At 47.7% G+C, this 17,009-nt stretch overlaps 1 protein-coding gene across 1 annotated transcript in view; it reads left to right on the top strand.

Moving 5' to 3' along the window:
• Window positions 1-17,009, top strand: part of GPHN (gephyrin) — a 562,913-nt gene that overhangs the window by 471,935 nt on the left and 73,969 nt on the right. The window contains 1 exon segment of the mRNA XM_030559799.1: window positions 2,866-2,958. Within this exon segment, the coding sequence (XP_030415659.1) occupies window positions 2,866-2,958 (93 nt within the window).

Below are 17,009 nucleotides of genomic sequence, written 5' to 3'. Positions count from 1 at the left end.
GACACTGCCACGGTAGCCCAGGAAAGTTTGGGGAGAAGGGAAGCAATGGGTGGGGTTGTTGCAGGGGCACCCCCCCATGAATGGCATGTAGCTCATCATTTCTGCGGGATCTGACATGGAGCAGCTGTGCTCTCTGATACACTGGTTCTCTAGTACACTTGCCCTATATTCTAGGCAGGACTGACTCTATTTTTAGAAACCATAAAGGAGGGATTGACTTGGGGAGTCATTCCCAGTTTTGCTTTTGCGCCCCCAGCTGATCTCAGCCAGGGGCACCCATGATAGCAGCGGACAGTACAGAAAGACAGATAACTGTCATCTCATTGCCAATTTACACTGGCAGCAGACGGTACAGAACGACTGGTAACCGTCTCTGCTATCATGCAAAAGCAAATGAATGCTGCTGTGTAGCGCTGGAGTATCGCCTCTGTCCGCAGCATCCAGTACACATACGGTGACTATAAAAAAAAAGCTGAACGGGCTCCATGGTTGCCGTGCTATGGCGTCTCCCAGGGCAATCCAGGGAAAAGGGCGCAAAATGATTGTCTGCTGTTGCTTTCCCAGAGAAAGGAATGACTGGCGACATTTACCCAGAACCACCCGCGACAATGATTTTTGCCCCATCAGCCACTGGGCTCTCAACCCAGAATTCTAAGGGGCAGGGGAGACTACGGGAACTATGGGATAGCTATGGAATAGCTACCCACAGTGCAACGCTCCGGAAATCGACGCTAGCCTCGGATCATGGACACACACCGCCGAATTAATGTGCTTAGTGTTGCCGCGTGCACTCGACTTTATACAATCTGTTTTATAAAACCGGTTTATGTAAAATTGGAATAATCCCGTAGTGTAGACGTACCCTTAATGTGATAAACATTTCAAGTATAGGATACAAAGACTCAAATTGGGAGGAACATGATGATTTCTTCGAGGACAGATTGTTGTGGGACATAGCAAGAACCAATTCAAGTTTGTTGGTGATGTTCACAGAGCTGCTGCAGATGGTGGAGTGCCACTTCTGGTCTCAAGAAACAAGCACTGACTGGTGGGATTGCATCGTAATGGAGGCTTGGGATGAAAAGCAGTGGTTACAGAACTTTTGGATGCCCAAAGCCACGTTCATAGATCTGTGAGCTGAGCTTACCCTAGCTCACCAGTGCAGGAACACCAAAATGAGAGCTGCAATGACAGTGGAGAATCGAGTAACAGTTGCACTGACTGAAACTTGCAATGCCAAAGTGCTACTAGTCGGAAATGCTTTGGAGTTGGAAAATCCACTGCTGGGGCCATTGTTATGCAAGTGTGCAGAGCCATTAATTGTCTCCTGCTACGCAGGACTGTGACTCTCAGCAATGTGCAGGACATAATGGTTGGATCTGCAGCAATGAGGTTCCTGAACTGAAGTGGAGTGGTAGATGACACCAGCCCTGGCACATGGCCACAGTGTACATCAACAGAAAGAACTAATTTCCTCTGGTTATGCAAGCGCTATTGGCGCACCAGAGATGCTTCATCGACATCATTGTTTACTGGTCAGGGAAGGTGCATGACACTCACATCTTTAAGAACATAGGACTGTTCAGAAAGCTACAGGCAGGGACTTTCCCAACCAGCAGAGTATCACTGGCAATGTTGAAATGCCAGTAGTGACCTGGGGGATCCAGGCTACTCCTTGCTCCTCTGGCTCATGAAGCTGTACTCTAGCTACCTCAACAGCACTAAGGAAAGATTCAGGTACTGGCTCTGCAGGTGCAGAATGACAGTTGAATTCACTTTTGGTAGATTGAAGGGACACTAGTGTTGGTTACTCACAAAACTGGATATCAGTGGAAAAATATATCCCAGTGGTTACAGCTGCCTGCTGTGTCCTGCACAATATCTGTGAATCAAAGGGGGAAAAGTTACCGCAGAGGTGGAACGGCTGTCTTCTGAGTTTGAACAGCCAGACACGAGGACTCTTAGAAGATCTGAATCCAGAGCTATATGGCTCAGGGACACTTTGAAAAATCACTTTAACAGTGAGCCACAGTCATGCATTGTGGTATACTGCACTGTACCTGGCCCTGCTGATTTGGGGTCTGCTAGGAATTGTGTGGTGTTTGCTGTACATCTGTGAATAACATTATCAATGCGCCTATCAATACTGTGGTGCTTGCTTTACATTTATGATAATTATATTGCATCAGGATCCACGAAGGGAAGTCAGGGCCAATGGGAGGAGCAGATAGGTATGCTCACCAAGCTGGAGAATCAGCAAAAGGCATTTCAAAAATGTTTGGGGCTTTAAAGGGGCAGGGGGCCTTCTGGTCTCCATGACCCCCCGGGCAGAACAGTCAGTGCTGGGCATCATGGGGCAGTGGCTGGAGGACTCTTGGAGTCGACATAAGTAACATTCATGTCTCACTGCCACTTGGGAAGGTCGGTGTTACTGCATCACTATAATGGGGCACTTAAATTAGCGGCAGACAAATTTAAGTGTAGACATACGCACAACTAGGTTGATGCAAGGCAGCTTATGTCAACCTAAATTTATGGTGTAGACCAGGCCATAGTCTGTATCTCAGCTGACTGCTCTGCTCTGGTTCTGGATATTGTACATCCAAATCCAATCCCAACAAGCTTGTCTTAACCAGAAATGCAGGTTGATTGAACCATATCTTTCATCTCTGCTTCCAGGCTGCATCTCTCCATTTGTTTCCCTATTAGTTTGGAGAGAAATCAAAAGCTTGACAGACCTGATTACAAGATGTGTCACATACACATGAATTTCATCCATGGGAGCACACTGCTGTCACCTTCTATTCCCTTTGAGTATGTTCACTGACATGGAACATGGTCTTTTTTTTCTTTCTTCCCTTTTAGATGGAATGGGCCGAGTTCTTGCTCAAGATGTTTATGCAAAAGACAACCTACCCCCCTTCCCAGCATCGGTAAAAGATGGATACGCTGTCAGAGGTAAATGCTTTAACTCTAGATATGCAGTGCATCTTTTGAAAACTCAGCATTACCCCAGATTGTTAGTACACCTGCATGCTCCAGTTAGAAGCACTTCTTTCTTGGATATAACTGTTGTTATACATTTTATTTGTAGATGCCTAGATCATTACTGAAATCATGGCTGTGTAAAATTCAGCCACTTTAAAGGAAGACTGCAATGATAAGATCTAATTCTTTAAATGAGGAGAACAGGGAGAAGGGGAGTGAAAATGCATATTTACAGAGCCATGTTTAGTAAAACCTTTCAATATTTTACTCCCTATAACTGTTCTTGGGTCTGGTAGCCCTTTCAATGAAAGTTGCCATTTTGCTACCACTTCCAGCAGGAAGTCTGGCCTCATGATATAGATGAGACCCAGGAAATGCAGTTCTTGTATGAGACAGACATGAGAATTTCAAAGAGTTTCCTGTTTTTTAGAATTTTTATTATTAAGAGTGTTTCCTATACATCAAATATTTTATCAGACTGTTACAATTCCATCTTACTGTTTGTTTATTAATTATTTTTTATTATTATTACAGTTGATCATTTTCAAAATTGTGTCTGGGAATGCACGCTTCAGAGTAATTAGATATAGCAATTAAAATATTTTTTATATTACACTGAACATTTTCATAGGAACTTTCCTGTAAAGACTCCTTAGGCAGTATAACCTAGAGAACAGAGCACTGATCTGGGACTTAGAAGACCTGGTTGTGCCATTGGCCTATTGAGTGACCTTTGGCAAGCCACTTCACCTTTGTGCCTCTGTTTTCCCATCTGTAAAATGGGGATAATGATATCTTGGTGCATGCTAATACATTTGAACAGGAACTGATACATTTACAAATGGTCTGTGATAAACTTAAGTCTGCCAATCTGAAAGTGAACCCAAAGAAATTTGAGTTGTTTCAAAAAGAGGTAATTTACCTTGAGCACCCAGTCAGGTGGGAATTTCCACTGAGAAAGAGAAAACTGAGGCTACGCAGAACTGGCCAACTTCCCAGACACTCAGAGATGACCAGAGATTTGTAGGGTTCTGCTCCTATTACAGAAGGTTTATTTGTGAGTTTGCCAATATGCAAAACAATTGTATAGGTTTGGTGAGAAACTATTTCACAGGTCAGCAGAGTGTGATGTAGCATTTTTGGAGTTGAAAAAGGCTCTTGAGACTGCTTTTATCTTAGCCTACCCATATTTTAAAACCCCTTTTATATTGGAGGGTATTACAACAAATATCTAAGTTCTCTGAAAGAAATTATTTCACCACCCCAAAGGAACTCCTAGCAGTGGTAAAATCTATAGGACATTTTCACCACTGTTTATATGGGAGGAAATTTGTGGTCAGGACAGACCATGCATTCCTGCAATGGCTGTTTAGATTCAGGAATCCTGAGGGGCCAGTTCCCAGGTACAGAACTATGATTTCATAGTTGCATGCAGGCCTGGGCACAAGTATGATAATACTGATGCTTTTCAGGAGACTAATTTCCAACATTGTAACTGCACTCTTTATGATCCAGACAAATTATAGGGCAGACTTCAGTAAAGGGCAGAAATCCGCTGAATTGACTGAGACAGTTCCCCAAATGTCCCATAGGCAGGAGTTCCATGGAACAGTCTCATTAGGCCCCGCAGGCCTGTCCCAGACATTACAGTCGTCTTTATGTATTGAATGGCAGCCATCTATCTCAAAAGGCAATGGCGTGAGCACCAAAGCAGTTCAATTATTGGGTCATGCTGCAGCATCACAAGTGGCTTAAAAGGTCCAATTCTTGAGCAACAGTCCTTGTTGAGTGGGCTCACAGCAGCACATTAGCCCTTGCTGGATTAGTGCGGCGTTAGTATACTCCAACACCCACCCTCCCCCTCAAGCCAGATTCTGGAGGACTGGATGTAGATCCACCTCCCACGTTCCTTCCCAAGAGCAGAAGTTGCCATTCAGCTGTCCCTTCTGTGCTCATTGCTGAGCCTGGAGGCATATGGCTGAAGGGACAGATATCAACTCATCGATCAGAGTTTGGGGTCTTTTGTCACTTTCAGCCATCTTAGGGGGCATGATCCATAACCAGGATGACTAAGTTCCCAAGCAGGTAATAATGAAATGCATCTATTGCCTATTTTACAGTCAAGCCCTTTTTTTCAATAACAAAATAGGCCAATTCCCAGGGAAATAGTTTGCAGTTAATATAGAGCACTGGATGTTCCTCCTGCTGGACAGAAGCACACAGAGAAGGCAGTGGGAAAGCCCCAGATGAAGCCAGAGAAACACTTGTAGTGTGACCCTGAAAAAAAATTAAAAGCAGGAGCTTTTCGATAGAGTGCTGGCTGGAAAGAGGCTTTGATTTGTGAACAAAACTATCTCCTGCTGCTTGATTCCTATTCTGTCTAAGAAAACAGTACTATTGTGTACATTATTTGTAAATAAAGAGGATTGCATCAAGACAATACCTGACTCCTTCATCAGTTTTTCCTCCTAACATATAAACCTGCAAGATCCAGAATTTTGGTGAAGTGTTCAGGTCAAAAGCAATACAGATATTAGTAGTAGTATTAATATTTGTAAAATGTTTTTCACATTCCATTTCAGAAAAAGATGGCGATATTTGAGAGTAGGAGTGATATGGTTGCACTGTGTGAAAGAAGGTGGGCAATAGCATTCTGTGCATGCTCAATTCTGGAGACTTGGAAATTTAGGAGGCTATAGTGAAGAGAGTTGCAGTAATGGAGACAAGAGGAGATGAAGGAATGGATGAAGATTTCAGCAGAGGTAGATTCCAGGCAGTGAAATTTAAAGGCATTGTTGCAGAGGTGATAAAATGGTAGGCTGATTCGCAGATCTGAGCCCTGAGATGAGAGTTCAAGGTAAAGGAACAGGACAGAGTTTCTTATGAGGCATTAGCAGCTATTTAAACGGAGGTGTAATGCATGGAGTTTTTTCTTGTTCCCAGATAAGAGTTAAATTTTGGCATTTAGGCATAGTCCTGTAGTTGGTATGGTGAAAACTGCACAATCCAGGGGAGGGGGATCAATAGGCATTCTGCCTCAGGGAAGCACAGTGTCTTTGGTAACATGGGGCAGAGAGACTAGTTCATTAAATGTGCTACCTAATTCTCTCCTGCACAGATGGCTAGTTAACAGAACCATGGCTCTTGCTACTCTCCAGCACTCTCTGATCCCTTTCCAGTAAGTTTCTTCCAGAGAGAGGGAGAGCAATTCAGTAGCTGCTCTTGCAGTCCAAAATCATGGGAGCTGCAATTCTGGACAGCATTTACAATGGTGATGACACTCCTTAAAAGTTAAATCTGGTTTCAGTGTACAGTACACATTGATCAAACTGAATATAGGCCTCACTAATGTGTCCTCATTATTGGAAGACTGTTTAAAAATAGGCTTATATATGAGACAAAGGTTGTCACATTCCTTATGTTGTAGTTTAACTTTTTTTTTAATTATTTCAGAAAATGAAAATTATTTCCAAAAAATAAAATAAAATCTAATATTGAAAGTTTAAGGAAATATGTACAGTTATATAATACCCTGTTACACAAGAGAACACCTGTTCAGAGCTGAATATCTTAGCCCCAGGACCACTTGCCATCAGTGACTGTTCTTAGGAACAAAGGTAGGGAAAGTTTTGGCTCAACTTTGCTGAGCTATTTTCACCCTTTGGTATTTGAGAGTTTGGAGTCAAGGGTTAAGGGACTTGGTTGGAGTTTTTTTTAAAGTGAAATTAATCTTTCCTTCAAAAATTAGTAAATTCAATATGCTTTCATCGGCAGATTTGTAGACTGGTTTCAGAATGTGAACTCAATAAACCACTACAAATGTAGCCAACCACAGAGTAGCCATTCTTCCTGAAAGCAGTTCGTCTCAGAATGGTAAGGGAATCTAGATGTTTCCAGATGACTTTTTGGAGTATTGAAATGAAACAAAGGTTACTAGCTAAGGTTGTCATTGATTGGTCTTCACTACTGGGAATATTTTGAAATGCAACAGATTTAAAATGGATAAAAGGACATATTTTCAATCCAATGTTTAATTAAACTATGCAACTCACCTTCACAGGAAACTCCAGAAGTGTATAGCTCACAAAGCTGTTCATAAAGATTAGATATTTTTACAAATAAAAACATGAACAATTACAAAGATTATACATTTTTATGCTCTAGACTGTGAACTACCCACTGGGGTCCAGTAGAAATTTCCTTTTATGGTATCTAGTACTGCAGAATTTGATGCATTATGGTTTCTTTGCATTTTTTCTGAAATATCTAGCATTGACTGCTTGTCAAAGATGGATTTCCAGACTACTGTTTCAATTTTGCAATTTCAATGTGCCTATGAACCCTGTGTTGTTGAGGAGATAATGAAGAAATGCACTTCATCAGCATGGAGTGTGTTTCACATCAACCAAGGCTACTCACTCAATTTGAATAAAAGTTAAATCTACTTTTGAAGTGAAGTACATCTTGATTCATTCTAACTTGAAATCATTTACTACCATATTGGCAGAAAAGTAGTGAAATGCACCTCATGGTTCTCAGTTCATCAGTGAACCCTGATGCAGGGCCAGATTTACACCTTATGAGCCCCCCCCCCTTCCCCCTGTGTGGCCGTGCCTGGAGCCCCCCTCACACCTCTCCATATGATCCTGCCTGGACCACCCCACCCCCCTCGCCGCATTCCCATGTGGCCCAGCAGCCCTTTGTGGCCCACTCTGTTTCCTAACCTGGCTTGAAGAAGGCTTTTGTGACTTTTCACTTGAGGAAAAAATGCACACACCACCCACCTGTTAGCTGTTTGTCACCACCCTCCAGACCAGTTAGCCTCAGCCAGCTCAGGCTGTTCTGGTGCCACAGGGGCCTCTGGTGGGCGAAAGGTGGAACTGCAGCACATTTTCTTTCAGGGGGAAAAGAATTCTGCCTCCCTTGGACAAGAATTCTGTGCATGCTACAAATGTTACCTAAGGGGAGGGGGCACAATGTGAGACAAGTGGTGTGTGGGGCATCTCAGCAGGGAGCTGGACTGATCAGGAGGCTCCCTCCCTCTCGAGAACTGAGCAGTGTGGCCAGCAGCAGCAAGGCAGCAAAATAGCCCAAAATACCGCAACTTGCAGCGGCTAAAAAACCCTGGCAACTTCCAGCTAAAATAGCCCAATTGGGCTAGAAAATCACATATTTGGCAACAAGTGCCAGTGCCTCTAGACATGCCTGCTGTGTCCATCTGGAAATCCGGCCCTCCCCGGTGCACTGTTGAGTTCATCCGTTATGTGACTTCTGAATAGTAATTGGTGGCACATGGAAAACTCTGAAATGTATTTTATTTAGAAACAGATCTGCTTATATCATATATTGTCTGTCTTTCTTTCCCCACTTCATGTTTCCCTGCTAGGAATATTGGCATGAAAACAAAATTTTTGTTTCTTAGTTGTTCATCTGCTCCTGTTATCTTTTCCTCAGCTCATTTTATGTTATAACCCTCCATTAGATACATCATAATCAGTCCCAAAGCAACCACTTGTGGATATTAGGTAAGGAATGATCAGTAGAAGCAGATGAACAACTAGGAAACAAACTGCCTGTTTTCCTGGAGAACAAGATAATATGTATACAGGAGTTCTTCTTCGAGTGATTGTTCATATCCATTCCAGTTAGGTGTGCGCGCTGTGTGTGCACGCTCATCGGAAGATTTTTACCCTAGCAACTCCGGTGGGTCGGCAGGTCGCCCCCCTGGAGTGGCGCCACCATGGCGCTGGATATATACCCCTGCCGACCCGACCGCTCCTCAGTTCCTTCTTACTGCCCATGTCGGTCGTTGGAACAGTGGAGCGCGGCTTAGCTGTCCTCCACTTCCCTAGCTTCTCTTCGTTCATTTGATCTCTTATTGTATATAGTTGAATTAGTCCATAGTGTAATTAGTTTTATAGTTGTTAGTTAGTTGTTGTACATAGTTTAGCGGGGTTTGGGTTCTAGCCCTTCCCCACACCCGGTGCCCCGGCCCATGCCCGGTTCACCAGGGTTTAAACCGTGCTCGGCCTGTAAAAAGCCGATGCCCACTAACGATTCCCACAACTCTTGTCTAAAGTGCCTCGGGGAATTGCACATCTCCAACAAGTGCTGCATTTGCAAGGCCTTTAAGTCGCAGACTAAAAAGGAGAGGGACTTTCGCTTAAAGACTCTCCTTATGGAGCCAGCCCTTAACCCTCCGTCCTCAGCACCGAGCGCTGACACTGGACCGTGCCGGCTCCGCCAACACACTCGGCACTGGTCTTCTCCGGCGCAGGGACCTGACCGAAGGCCTTCAACTTCCTCCGCACCTTCGGTGCAGACTTGTTCGGATCACCCGGCACCTACCCCTGCTGCGGCACCGACGACTGTGGTACCGTCGACTCCAGTCCTGAGAGGGCCGTCGAGTCAGGTCCAGGAGAGCTACCCGGTGAGACCCATGGTCGAGCTGACGGTCCCCTCCACGCCGGAGACATTCTCCTCGACCAGGGACTTTATTGCGATGACTGAGTCTGCCCTGCCTCAACCCCCCGCACCACCGCTGCGGGTTCTGCATTCCAGAGGCAAGCCTGCCGCTATGAGGCCTCTTTTGCTGGAGTTGATGAGCCGGCACCGGTCTCGATCCAGGTCCCGGCACCACTCAAGGTCTCATGGACGGTCCCGATCTCGACGCCGCTCGCAGGCGGCACCGGTCGTACTCGCGGCACAGATCCACCTCTCGTCCGAGTCGGTACTCTTGATACTGCTCCGGCTCTAGACACCGCTCCTGGCACCCAGACTCTCGCAGCCAGTCCCACCGCAGGCGCTCGAGATCCAGGTCGACCTCCCGGCACCACGCTGGTTGCAGGTCCCGGTCTCGGTCTTGGCACCGATACGATTCCCGGTACCGATTCCCGGCACCGAGGAGATCTCCAGCGATGGGAGCGAGGGACTCATACTAACCTCGTTCGGCTCCTCCATGGCCGTCCCGACAGCCGTCCGTGTCTTCTCAGGTGGATAGTGCATACACCCCAGACACCGACGTGCCTGCTGCCTTGTTCAGCGAGCCCCAGCCTCAAGATCATGGAGCGCAGCAGTGGGGATTCTGGACGCCTTGGGCGTACCATCAGGCCCAAGGCCCTCTTCCAGGTCCACTGCGCTCGACGGCCTCAGAGCACAGGGTACCGGAGGCCACAATTACCCATCCTCCCCCTCCTCTTATGGAGGAAGGGTTGACCCAGCCTCAGGGCTCTGAGCTCCCCAGGGAGACGGACGCGATCCACCAGGCGGAGCCCTCATCAGACCCGCTCGTTCCAGGTCTCTCCTCTTCATCCTCCCCTGACAAGGCTGTAGCTGGAACCTCATCGGCCAGCCCTCCTCCAATTGACCTCAGGGCCCACCAGGACCTCCTCAGGCGTGTTGCACAGAACATGAACTTGCAAGCCGAAGAGGTCCCGGAGGTCCAAGACCCAGTGATGGACATATTGTCATCAGATGCCCCCACTAGAGTGTCCCTCCCATTTATTAAGACCATACAAGCCAATGCCACTACGATCTGGCAGTCTCCGGCCTCTGTTCCGCCTGCTGCACAAGGGGTAGAGCGCAAATACATGGTGCCCTCAAAGCGTTATGAATATCTATATGTACATCCTCCTCCTTGCTCCCTCGTCGTCCAGTCGGTTAACAAGAGGGAGCACCATGGCCAGCAGGTCCCAGCCCCTAAATCGAAGGACGCGAGGCGCATGGACTTGCTCGGGCGAAAAGTTTACTCTGCGGGGGCCCTCCAGCTCTGTGTGTCCAACCAGCAAGCCCTCCTTAGCCGCTATAGCTACAACACCTGGGGGGCAGCAGATAAGTTTAAGGAGCTGCTTCCGCAGGACGCACGACAGGAGTTCTCGGCGATCCTCGATGAAGGGAAAAAGGTCGTGAGAACTTCCCTCCAGGCTTTCCTGGATGCTGCAAACTCAGCCGCCAGGACTCTGGCCTCTGGCATGACTATGCGCCGTATCTCATGGCTGCAGGTCTCTGGCCTCCCCCCGGAGCTCCAGCACACTATTCAGGACCTTCCATTTGAGGGCCAAGGGCTGTTTTCGGACAAAACTGACCCTAGGCTGCAGAGCCTAAAAGACAACAGGGTCATTATGCGCTCGTTAGGGATGCACACGCTGGTAACTCAGCGCAGGCCCTTCCGACCTCAACAGCACCGCCCTTCTCCTCAACCCCAGCAGAGGCAAGATTCGCCAGATGGCAAGGCAGAAACAGCCGCCGAAGGCAATCGGGCAACCAAGGGGGCCAGAATCAAAGCTCCTCCAAGCCTTCTTCCGGGCCAAAACCTTCCTTTTGAAGGTGCGCCCGAGGGCATTGTACCAGTTTCTTTAAAGAATCCATCCCCGCCCTTTTCCAACCGGCTTTCCTTTTTCCTCCCTGCGTGATCCCAGCTAACATCAGATCGTTGGGTCCTACACACGTTGGAACTTGGATACCACCTACAATTTATTTCAACCCCCCCCTTCCACTCCCCTCCCTCGTCCCGCTTCAGGGACCCCTCTCATGAGCAACTCCTCCTACAGGAGGTGCAAACGCTCTTCGCCAAAGGAGCCATAGAGGAGGTACCGGAGCACGAGCGGGGCAAGGGGTTTTATTCCCGCTACTTCCTAATCCCCAAGGCCAAGGGAGGTCTCAGACCAATCTTCGATCTGCGGGAACTCAACAGATACATGGTAAAGTTGAAGTTCCGTATGGTATCCCTGGGGACCATTATCCCATCCCTGGATCCTGGAGACTGGTATGCCGCCCTCAACATGCAAGATGCCTACTTCCACATAGTCATCTTCCCGCCTCACAGGAGGTTCCTCCGGTTCGTGGTCAACCGGCAACATTTCCAGTTCATGGTCCTCCCGTTCGGCCGCTCTACAGCCCCAAGAGTAGTCACCAAATGTCTGGCTGTGGTCGCCGCCCACCTTCGCCGCAGTCAGATACATGTGTTTCCGTATCTAGAGAACTGGCTTATCCGCGGGACCTCCGAGATGTGAGTCCTCAGTCACATCCGCATTGTCAAGAACCTTTTCCTACATCTAGATCTAATGATCAATGTGGAAAAATCGACTCCAATCCCCACTCAGAGGATAGAGGTTATTGGTGCCACCCTGGACTCGACTCTTGCCAAAGCCTGCCTGCCACTGCCACGGTTCCAGGCTATGACGGCCATCATCCGGAGGCTGCAGGCTGTGCCGTTGACTTCGGTATGCACTTGCCTCGCTCTCTTGGGCCACATGGCAGCCTGCACGTTTGTAACGAACTACGCAAGACTGCGCCTACGGCCCCTCCAGTCCTGGCTCAACTCACAGTACTGTCCAGCCAGGGATCCTATGGACATGGTCGTCACCATTCCCTCGACTGTCCTAGACTCCTTCCAGTGGTGGCTGGATCCCTCCATGGTGTGTGCGGGGCTCCTGTTCCATCCGCTCCAGCCCTCGGCGTCCCTGACAACAGACGCATCATCCCTTGGTTGGGGGGGCTCACCTCGGGCACCTACGCACCCAAGGCCGTTGGTCATCTCACGAGCTGAACCTACACATCAATGTTCGGGAGCTGAGAGCGGTCCGCCTCGCTTGCCAGATGTTCTGACAACACTTACAGGGCCGTTGTGTTGTTGGTGTTCACCGACAACACAACGGCCATGCACTATATAAACAAGCAGGGCGGCACAAAATCTTCATCCCTGTGTCAAGAGACCTTCTGACTCTGGGACTTCTGCATTGCCCATTCTATACACCTCATCACGTCCTTTCTCCCGGGAGTTCGGAACATGCTGGCGGATCGCCTCAGCAGATCCTTCCTTTCCCACGAATCGTCCCTTCGCCCGGATGTTGCTCTTTCGCTCTTCCGGAAGTGGAGGTTTCCCTGGTTGGACCTCTTTGCATCTCACGGGAACAGGAAATGCCAGACGTTCTGCTCCTTTCAAGGCCTCTCACCGGGTTCAGTGGCAGACGCCTTCCTTGTGCCGTGGACGACGCACCTGCTCTACGCCTTTCCACCATTTCCGCTCGTCCACAAGGTCCTACTGAAAACACGCAGGGACAAAGCCCGCTTGATCATGAGAGCTCCAGTGTGGCCTCGGCAGCACTGGTACACCATGTTGCTAGACCTATCCATAGCAGACCCTGTTCCCCTGCCTCTTCACCTGGACCTGATCACCCAGGACCATGGCAAGCTCCATTACCCGGACCTTCAGTTGCTCCACCTCACGGCATGGCTCCTGTGTGGCTAACCCAGTCTGAGCTACGTTGCTCCACCCCAGTGCAACAGGTGCTCCTGGGTAGCAGGAAGCCTTCCACTAGAGTGACATATTTGGCCAAGTGGAAGCGTTTTGCGTGCTGGTGCGTGGACCGGAACTTCCTTCCCACCGAGGCCTCCATTTCCAACATCTTGGATTACCTCTGGTCCCTCAAACAACAGGGCCTGGCGGTATCATCTCTGAGGGTCCATTTGGCAGCCATCTCTACATTCCACCCAGGGGAGGATGGCTGCTCGGTGTTTTCTCATCCGATGGTGTCTAGGTTCCTTAAGGGCCTAGAGCGCCTCTACCCCCAAGTACGCCGCCCTGCCCCTACATGGGACCTTAACCTGGTTCTTGCCAGACTCATGTCCCCTCCTTTCGAACCGTTAGCAACTTGCTCCCTTCTATACCTCTCCTGGAAAACCGCTTTCCTGGCAGCCATCACGTCCGCGAGACGGGTCTCGGAGCTTCAGGCCCTCACGGTGGATCCCCCGTATACGGTGTTCCACAGGGACAAGGTGCAGTTGCGACCGCATCCAGCCTTTCTCCCCAAGATGGTATTGGCCTTCCACGTTGACCAGGAGATCTTCCTCCCTGTCTTCTTCCCAAAACCACATTCGTCTTGCAGGGAGCAGCAGCTACACTCCCTAGACGTCCATAGAGCGCTCGCTTTTTATATCAAGCGAACTAAGTCATTCCGCAGAAACCCCCAACTCTTTGTTGCGGTGGCTGAGCGTTTCAAGAGCCTATCTGTTTCCTCGCAGCGGATTTCCTCCTGGGTAACGTCGTGCATCCGCGCCTGTTACGACTTGGCTTACGTCCCCTCGGGCCACGTGACTGCGCGCTCCACCATGGCTCAGGCCTCATCGGCTGCTTTCCTCACTCACGTGCCCATTCATGAAATCTGTCGTGCAGCGACCTGGTCCACACCTTCGCCTCCCACTATGCCCTGGTTCAGCAGTCTAGGGATGATGCAGCCTTCAGCTCCGCAGTGTTACACTCTGCGACATCTCACTCCGACACCACCGCCTAGGTAAAGCTTGGGAATCACCTAACTGGAATGGATATGAGCAATCACTCGAAGAAGAAAAGACGGTTACTCACCTTTGTAACTGTTGTCCTTTGAGATGTGTTGCTCATATCCATTCCAAACCCGCCCTCCTTCCCCAGTGTCAGAGTAGCCGGCAAGAAGGAACTGAGGAGCGGTCGGGTCCAGCGCTATGGTGGCGCCACTCCAGGGGGCGATCTGCCAACCCACCGGAGTTGCTAGGGTAAAAATCTTCCGACAAGCATGCACGCACGGCGCGCACACCTAACTGGAATGGATATGAGCAACACTTCTTGAAGAACAATAGTTACAAAGGTGAGTAACCGTCTTATCTGAAAGGTAGGCAAAGCTATTTATTTAACAGCTGAGTACCACTTTTTAAGGAAAGGAGTTAGTTAACGAAAAATCTGGTTTGATTTTGAAATTACATTTTTAATGTGATTTTATTTGGCTAAGAAAATAGCCAACACAACTCATTTAAAATTAAATGAAGATTTTACTGGGCAGTGTTATTATGTAATGCAGACCCAAGAGGTTTGTCTGAAATAGCAGATACAGATAGACTCATGCAATTAATTCACCACTGCAACAGACTGTAGATTTGGCAGAAAGCACTTCCAACGCCCCTTATTGGGGTCAATAGGTACTTACAGTAATAATAATAATAATAATACTTAGTATTTTCCATCTAAGGATCTCAAAAAGATTGCCAGCCTCAAATATTCAAAAATCATGAGATTTTTTTAAAACTATAAACCTGAGATTCTTTTTATTTGCCTCCTGATTTCTGAGTCTTTAGGATGCACTCATTTCACATTGTCAAGCTTTTCCATACATCAAAAGGGCTAGAAACTTACTTTTTTTCTTTAATGAGAGATCAGATTTACATGTAATCTCTTGATTCCAATAGGTTTTAAGGGTTAAAGCACATTTCTTAACCCAATAGGGTTTTAGAATCATAGAATATTAGGGTTGGAAGAGACCTCAGGAGGTCATCTAGTCCAATCCCCTGCTCAAAGCAGGACCAACACCAACTAAATCATCCCAGCCAAGGTTTTGTCAAGCAAGGCCTTAAAAACATCTAAGGATGGAGATTCCACCACCACCCTAGGTAACCCATTCCAGTGCTTCACCACCCTCCTAGTGAAATAGTGTTTCCTAATATCCAACCAAGACTGCTCCCACTGTAACTGCTTCTTGTTCTGTCATCTGCCACCACCGAGAACAACCTAGCTCTATCCTCTATGGAACCCCCCTTCAGGTAGCTGAAGGCTGCTATCAACCCTCCCCCCTCATTCTAGAATACTAAATATTGTGAGACTCATGATAGACTTTCATGAGTTGATGACATTGTAAAAGACTTGATTCTTTGGCCCTTACTTGTGATGAGCAGTACTTTATTCCATGTGAAATTTCAGTGAAATCAGTGAGGCTACTTATGAAGTAAGGTACTATTCATTGTGAGAGAGAAAGACACTGACCACAGTTGAGAAAACATCACAACACCTTGGGGACATAGCTTTGGTAAATACTTTCATTTTTCGGGGGGGGTCTCTGAGAGTAACAGAAATTAAGTTATTCTGTTAGTTTATTAAGTATAAATTAGAACCCAGGGACTTGATTTTGTTCCAATTAACTTAAATGATGAAATTCTGATTTCAGTGGAAGCACAATTTCTAGTCTAGTCTAGATAGGTTCTTATGCTGCCCTCATCGCTACAGTTTCGGAGCCCCGTCCAATAGTGCATTGAGTGACATGACTAACATCTGTCGCATGTGGTTTGTTCTCTCTCTTATCTTCTCCCTAGGGGGAGAATTTTGAATGCAGCATAGTGTTTTGTTTTGGTAAGTTTTCTGTTTAGGCTAGGTTTTTTGTTTTGTTTTGAATAGAGAAGACAGGTGCCAACCAGATTGTCTACAAGACACCCCTTTGTGGCCCATCAAGGCACATTTCAATCAGCTGTGGTTCCCTGACAGTCGGGTGTCTCTCCTCATAGATCCAGTGCCTTGGTGTCTTAGCCCACTGGACATGGCACACTTGAGTCACACCCCTTCCAGGGCATTAGAGTCCAGAATAAAAGGAAAACAACTCAAAAGCAAGGTCTTCCAAGGATTTGTCGGCAAGACCCTGCCCTTCTACACAAGGCTTGTCTGCATGTGGCCAGTCTCTTTTATCAGTCTTCCTGGGTCCAGTGATCCCATCCACTGGGAGTCTCATCCAGGCAGCAAGCTGTCTCAGGATCTTGGCTAGAACAAGCCTTCCTCATCCAGGAAGACCCACAGCGCTGCTCTCTGTTCTCTTTGGTCAGTTCCCTAACTAAGCTGAGCCTCTTCCTTTAGGACCCTTCTTGATTCCTGAGAACTACTGCAAGTGTAGTGGGGCTGGCCAGTTGTTCCCACAGGCTCTTATTTACCCCCTCCCTGAGAGCAGGGGGCCTATCTGCCCCATTGCAGCAGGTCAAAGAAATAGCCTGGCACTTGAAGCAGAAGGTGGTAAGGTTTGTGACGATTCGTAGTTCCTGTGGGAGTTCATTCCACAAGTCTCAGACCGGTCCCCAAGAAAACTATCTCTTGCACAGATGAACTTTACCCTTATGGTAGAAAGCTTCATTGTGCCTGAGGAGTGGAGTTATTGACCCTGGTCATCACATCTGCGCTTTAGGCAATCTTCTAGCTATTTTGGGCCCAAGCCCCAAAGTACTGAGTGCCTTGAAGA

Source organism: Gopherus evgoodei, chromosome 4 (genome assembly GCF_007399415.2).
Source record: "Gopherus evgoodei ecotype Sinaloan lineage chromosome 4, rGopEvg1_v1.p, whole genome shotgun sequence".
Lineage (NCBI taxonomy): Eukaryota > Metazoa > Chordata > Testudines > Testudinidae > Gopherus > Gopherus evgoodei.
The sequence above is the reverse complement of the archived record's forward strand: the minus strand, read 5'-3'. Positions and strand labels throughout refer to the sequence as shown.